This window comes from Hevea brasiliensis, chromosome 17, assembly GCF_030052815.1.
Source record: "Hevea brasiliensis isolate MT/VB/25A 57/8 chromosome 17, ASM3005281v1, whole genome shotgun sequence".
NCBI classification, from domain to species: Eukaryota; Viridiplantae; Streptophyta; class Magnoliopsida; order Malpighiales; family Euphorbiaceae; genus Hevea; species Hevea brasiliensis.
Genome location: NC_079509.1, coordinates 47,065,057 through 47,072,019, shown reverse-complemented (window position 1 = coordinate 47,072,019; position 6,963 = coordinate 47,065,057). Strand labels below are relative to the sequence as shown.

The 6,963-nt window shown below is 28.7% G+C and overlaps 2 protein-coding genes across 2 annotated transcripts; one reads left to right on the top strand and one right to left on the bottom strand.

Annotated features, from left to right (window-relative positions):
- Window positions 1-323: 323 nt before the first annotated feature.
- On the bottom strand, window positions 324-758 carry LOC110647496 (uncharacterized). Its single transcript, XM_021801361.2, has one exon. The coding sequence runs from the start codon at window positions 756-758 to the stop codon at window positions 324-326; it is 435 nt and encodes a 144-aa protein (XP_021657053.2).
- Window positions 759-4,349: 3,591 nt separating this feature from the next.
- LOC131175522 (EG45-like domain containing protein) lies at window positions 4,350-6,059 on the top strand. Its single transcript, XM_058140035.1, has 3 exons — window positions 4,350-4,497; window positions 5,404-5,680; window positions 6,010-6,059. The coding sequence occupies exons 1-3, from the start codon at window positions 4,380-4,382 to the stop codon at window positions 6,014-6,016; spliced, it is 402 nt and encodes a 133-aa protein (XP_057996018.1). The 5' UTR covers window positions 4,350-4,379; the 3' UTR covers window positions 6,017-6,059.
- Window positions 6,060-6,963: the final 904 nt, after the last annotated feature.

Sequence of the window (6,963 nt, the reverse complement as noted above, 5' to 3'; positions counted from 1 at the left end):
ATACATATGAAAAGGCTAATTTCCTTTAGGTCTTCTATTTTATGCTCATTGATCTTCCTATGGGTTCTCAATTCCCTCAATAATTTTTCCTCTTCTAGCTCAATTAGACTATCACTAATTATTATAGGAAAAGTAGAGTTTGACTAAGAAATGCATACCTGAGAGTGGAAAGAAGGGGTGAGTTCTACTTGTTGCATTGCCTCTTCATCATTAGTTGTTGACATGGTTGGGGCTTGCATCAACTCCTCTACTTAAAGTGCTTAAGCCAATGGTAATGGTGGGCTAGCTTTAGTAATTGTGCTATTATTGTAATTTCCTTGTTTTCATTTTTTGTAGTATCGATGTGCACAACACAAGTGAGGATCCTTTGGATATCTCTTGTTGAACTCCTCTTCAACTAGCATATCAATTATGTCAACTCTTAAGCACTTATCCATGTCTGGCTTTGGTTTCATGGCATGAAACAAGTTTAACTCTACTTCCTCTTCTCCCACTTTGAAAGTCAACCACCCATTTTTAACATATATAGTTACTCTGGTAGTTACTAAGAAAGGTCTTCCCAAGATTATAGGAATTTGAATATCCTCCTTCATTTTCAGAACAATAAAGTCTACTGGTATAAAGAATTTACCAACCTTTATAGGGATGTTCTCCAGAATTCCTATTGGATACTTCATAGATCTATTTGCTAGTTGCAAAGAAATAGTTGTTGGTTTAAGCTCTCCAACATTTAGCTTCTGACAGATAGATAGGGGCATCAGACTAACACTTACTCCCAAGTCACAAAGGACCTCTCAATATTGATATTGCTAATGAGACAAGGTATGGAAAAGCTTCTAAGGTCTTTTAGCTTTAGAGGTAGTTTGTTATGTAAGATTGCACTACATTCCTTTGTAAGAGCCACCGTCTCATAGTCATTAAGCTTTCTCTTATTTGAAAGTATCTATATTAAGAACTTAGCATATGATGGCATTTGAGATAGAGCTTTTATGAAGGTTTGTGAAAGATCTGCCCAGTTGGTAAATGATCCTGTAGGTTAAGATAGTAACCACTTTCTTGCTTTATCTCTAAGAGAGAATGAGAATGCTCCAAGTCTAATAGCATCCTTAGAAACCATTCATCTTGAATGTGTCATATAGAGCAAGAAAACATTAGAGGTGATAGTGTGGATCTTCCATCGATGACCCTCTAAATTGTATCTATTGAATTATCTAGAGCTATGCTAGTTTAAGCTCAAAATTTTTTACATCTATTGCTGGTTTCATAATATTCAGTTGGAATCCTTGAATAGTTAGGGCTTCGTAGTCCATTGAGGGTTTTGGGCTGTTGTCTGCTATGGTTAAAGTTTTAGCTTCCTGTTACTTCTTTCCCCTCTTAATGGATCTTAGAGTTTTGTCTATTTTAGGATCCAATTCAAGTATTTCTTCTAGTTTAGTTCAGGTCATAAACTAAACAGAACGCCTAAAAAAGAAATAAAAAAAGAATAAAATAATTAATAAAAATAAAATAAAATAAAATGTCTAAATTAGCTATATTGCCTATAAGCTAATATCAACAAAAGTTCCCCAGCGATGCCAAAAACTTGTTGTGCAAAATCCCGGGTGCACGGATCATTAACAAGTAATACAGTGATAAATAAGTATTGTTCTCACAAGTAACTGGGTGAGTATTAAACTAAATAGCAATTACAACTATTTAGACTACTAATTATGATGATGAGAGTTAAACTACATTAACTAAAACTAATAAAGCCAACTAAAGCTAAACAATTTAACTAAGATAATTAATTAATGAAAACAATTCCAAAATTAAGAGCTCACACTTCAACCTATTACAGATTTAATGTAATTTATTCAATAAATTGGAAAGTTATTACTTTGAAGGAAATTAACCCTAAAATATCTTAAGTCCTCTGATCTCAAGGCACTCAATGTGTATCTTAATTAACCTGAACCATACTTTCATGGTGATCAATCTTAATTAAAACCTTTTAAGCTCTTTGATTAATTATAAACTCCATATAAGATCTCAGCCTATCTCTAGGTCAAAAATCCTAAGTTCAATATCCTGATTTTCTAATATTAATCTTCACTTTTCAGTCCTTTAATTAATATCTAAAATAATAACTAAGTAGAGGGCTACACAAAGCATGCATTAAGGTCATAAGAAATTGAATCAAAGAACAAAACTCCAAATTTATTAAATAAAATCAATGTAAATCCATGATAGAATTGAAAGTGCTACACCCCTAATTCTAGCATTAAGAAGACTACTCACTCATGGTGAGTTTAACAACCAAACTAAAAATAAAATAACAATAACAAAACATATGAAGAAATAGAACAAAGGAAACCAGATAGAAGACTCTATAGCTTTGAATTTTTAGAACTTCAACTATGAATCTCTCTTAAGAACCTTAGTGCAAACCTCTCCAAATTATTGAAAATCTAAGTTTGAATGTAAAAGGAGCAATCCCTAGCTTGTTCCTAACTTATTGCATTTATATTTGGCATAAAACCCCTTAATTTTGAGTCCTGAAGGCCTTAGAAGTCTTTCCAAATTATGCGAAATAGAGTTGGAGTCAAATTTATATCTAAGCTGGGGTAAAGTACACAGCATGTGTACCATTACACGGGATAGGCTGTGTAACTTTTTGGAGGCTTGAAACTCTTCATCAAATAGTGGGACAGAATGTTACCTGGGCTATGGACCATTACACGGGGTCCTTTACATGGCCCATGTAGTTGTCTTCTCCTGGCACTTTCCTGGTAGCTAGTTACACAGGTCCGGTCTTCCTAGTGCATAACCTGTGTAATATTCCTTGTACTTGACTTGTGCTTTTTCACTTCTCAACTTGTCCAATTATGCTGTAGGCCTTAGGATTGAATTAAATTACTTGATAAAATACAAAAATCAAAAAATTAGGCCAGATTAACTAAAATCCTAAAATATAATGAAACTAACTAAAAATCATGCAATTAACTAGCAAAATACCAATAAATGCAACAAAAAGTACTTTAAAATACTTATATAATATAAGTGTATCACTATGTTTTAATGAAATGTTTTGACGTGAATTGAATGCTAAAATTAGTACTATTATAAAGGCTTTGAGTTCATATATAACGAAAAAGATAATAAGTTTAATAGTTTTAGAATGGTTATCCACAACATTAAGCTGACTTGTTCCCTAGTATTGGTAGTGACCCCATGATTGGATCGTTACAGATATCTTAATAAAAAAATTATGTTTATTATATATGTTATATAATATATTTTCAATATAATATATCATTATTTAAATATAAAATATATTAACTACTATTTCAATATAAAATTTAAGTGAAGAGGCCACTTTGTTAATAGAACAAAACCTTTGGAACTTAATTGTTTCATATTAAAATTATAGTTAATGATATCTTGGTAATTTTTGCTTTAATTAATTGTAAATTAGACGAAAATTAGATAGAAGGACCAATCTATTAATGGAATAAAAAGTGAGGACTAACTTGCTTAATTTTGAAAATATAGGAACTAAATTTTTAGTTATGTCAAATCTTAGGGATTTTATTATTATTTATTCTATTTTAATTTTGAATAATTATATAGTAAAATATGTTCTTCTCTCAAAATTTTACACAATTTTTTTTTAATGCAAGTAATTAATTTTAAGCGATTCACCTTAATTTTCTATAATTCTCACTCTCAATATTTAAAGATATAGTCCATCGAATGTAAGTCGGTTGGTCTTCTCACATCCTTTAACAAAAGAAAATGAAGAGTTGTTATTTTATTATTATTAACAATGTTGATGATGTGGTTTGTATTTAAATATATTTTTATTATTTTAAATTATGATCACTATTTTGTGAGATCTATAATGGTAATAAAGAGACTGGACCGATAAATATATAAATATTATAAATTTAAATTATTATGATAAAATGTGAGATTAAAAAAAATATAAATATTATGCTTTTTTTTCTCTATATTATAATTGTCTCTTAAATAATAATAATAATAATAATAATAATAATAATAATAATAATAATAATAATAATAATAATAATAAATTTTGAAAGTTGACAATGGAAATTTCCATTAAGAATGTACCAAGTCAAATTTAGGGTTCGGCAATTGATGGTTAAATAAATGATCCTCAAGCAAATTAGACTAAAAATCATAAATGAATATTGAAAATTCATAAATGACTATTGATTGTGAGATGAGGTCTAAGGCTTCATTTTTAGATTTTCTACATACTTAAATGGCTATATTTGAGTGGCTGATACATGACTATAAAACCAACGATATCGTTCAGCCTTGAGTCATACTTTCCTAAGCGAATATATAATACCATTTTAGAGAAATAAAACAAAATGAAATTCATGGGAATGCTTATTCAAATAGTGATGATGGTGAGCATAGCAGGATGCCTTGCCACAGTTGCTTATGCTGCTGAAGGGACAGCCACTTACTACACTCCGCCTTACGTCCGTAAGTACATATACGTATAGATATTGGCCTAATCATAAAAATAGGTCCAATCTTTTCGTGTTTTTACAAATGAATCCAAATATTTAAATCTTAGCATAATTGGCAAGATTTTCAAATTTTGTAAAATTTTTATATAATTAAAATTTTCAAAATTGTTAAAAATTATTATAATTTTATCCAATTTTTTAAAAATATTCTTTCACTTTAATTTCTTGCTGATCCAATCTTACCACTATAATCAATTATTTTCAAATTTCATTTAGATAATTTGCTGTATCAAAATTTATAGCATTTGGTCAAATTAAATATTTTTTTTATCACGCATTCTCTCCTTACTATCACTAAATCTTATCACTATTTGAGGTTAAATGGCCATCAAAATAAAATTACGAAGAGTTGGTGAATGTGATAAAGTTGAATTTTTTTTGTTGTAATTATAAATAAGATGAAAAATGGAGTTGAAAATTAGATTAATGAAAATTAGATAAAATTTTAACAACTTCTAAAAATTTAGCTAATTTTTCAAAAACTTAAATGAGCATTTAGATTACATTGCTAAAATGCAAAAGAGTAAGAATTTTTTTTTAATTACACCTTAAATATTTGATATATCAATAATCTACAGATAAGCATGATCGTAGTAAGGTTTTGAGACAAAATTTAATTTATCATAAATTTTGTACTATATAATTAGAATTAATTATAAAACACTTTGATTAAACAGATAGATTCAAGTTAAATTTATCACGTCTTCAAATATCAGTGTTATCTCAAACTGAAAAAAAGAAAAGGGAGTTTAGATCTTAGTAACTCAAGAATATTAATTCCTTTACAAATTTCAAATATATTAGGTTTATTCTCTTTATTTCTTTCAATTTAATGATGTTAGTGCTCCTATTATGACAGCCTCTGCGTGCTATGGATACGAGAACAAGGGAGTGATGATAGCAGCAGCAAGCGACGCCCTATGGAACAACAAGGCTGCGTGTGGAAAAAGGTACAGGGTCAGGTGCACCGGAGCCACTAACCAAGGGATACCCCAGCCATGCAAGGGTGACAGCGTTGTCGTAACGATAGTTGATTACTGTCCACCAGGTTGCCAAGGAACTATTGATCTCTCCCAGGAAGCTTTCTCCCAGATTGCTGATCCTAATGCTGGCAAAATCAGGATTCAATATACCCCGTAAGTAGCTGTCTAACCAATGACCAGATCAGAATTGAGAGAGAGAGAGAGAGATAGAGAGAGAAAGAGAGAGACGTAAATACAAAATTATAGTGTCTCATAATCTTTTTAAAAATTTTTAAGATATGCTTAAGTTAATAATTCTATATAATTATATAATTTTAAAATTAGAATACTAATGAATATGCAAAAATTTATCATATAAAAAGGGAAATTAAACTAAACTACTTGCTAATTAATTTATCTTCAAATCTCAAAATCAAATTTAATTTTTTTTATTATTACTTTTTTTTTTTTTTTATGTTCATTCTTGTTTGCCTCATTTGCAGGGCATGAGGGAAGTTGGAGGTGGAACGTTAATATATATATATATATATATATATATATATATATATAGGTTAAAAAAAAAAAAAGAGAATAAAGGATGATGTTGTATCCATTTATGCCTTCATGTAATGTATGAATATGCATATTTTAATAAACAAAATAAATAGCACAATGGTGCATACTACTTTCAATATTTGTGTATATTGCTCTTACTAACAACTACAATTTTCATGAACGGTATTAAATTTATTTTTATATTTTGATTAAAAATAAATCATTATATATAAGCTCAAATAAATATTAGATTGCAAATCCTATATGAATTCAATTATCAATTATACATATTGGTTATATTCAAAAATAATGAATTTGCAATATGTATGGAGAATATGAGTTCAATTATATTTAACATTGGGTTATAAAATAACATTTCAAAAAAAAAATTATGCATTAAAATCTCATTTAACTTTAAAATTAAACCCTAATTTAGTTATTTCAAAATTTCTCTATTTGAGCACAACAGTTACTCCATGTTTGAGGAAGGTTTTACAAAGTAATGCAAGATTTTGTAGGTTCTAAAATCATATATATATATATATATATATATATATATATATATATATATATATATATATATGTGTGTGTGTGTGTGTGTGTTTAGGAGAACCTATGATCTTTTAAAGAAAGATATTTGAAGGTTTTAACAATCTTCAAAAATCTTTATTATTCAGTTCATCAAATTAATCTACTACCTCCCAAACGTAATTATTTTCCAAGTTGTTCAAGGACATAAAGGAAATAAAGATGAAGGAAAACAAATCCATGGAGGGCTCGTTTACTTGTTGAAGAGGGATTATTGAGCATATCTAGTACACATGCACCCTCTATCTGAATAAAAAGGTCTCATCTTTCTAAAATTAAGGAAAAACATGGAAAATAAATAATTTATAAGAAAA

Coding starts and splice junctions, on each gene's coding strand:
- LOC110647496 (XM_021801361.2), bottom strand. CDS start 758: ATGCCCCTATCTATCTGTCAGAAGCTAAATGTTGGAGAGCTTAAACCA.
- LOC131175522 (XM_058140035.1), top strand. CDS start 4,380: ATGAAATTCATGGGAATGCTTATTCAAATAGTGATGATGGTGAGCATA. Junction 4,498..5,403: donor CTACACTCCGCCTTACGTCC/GTAAGTACATAT, acceptor CTATTATGACAG/CCTCTGCGTGCTATGGATAC.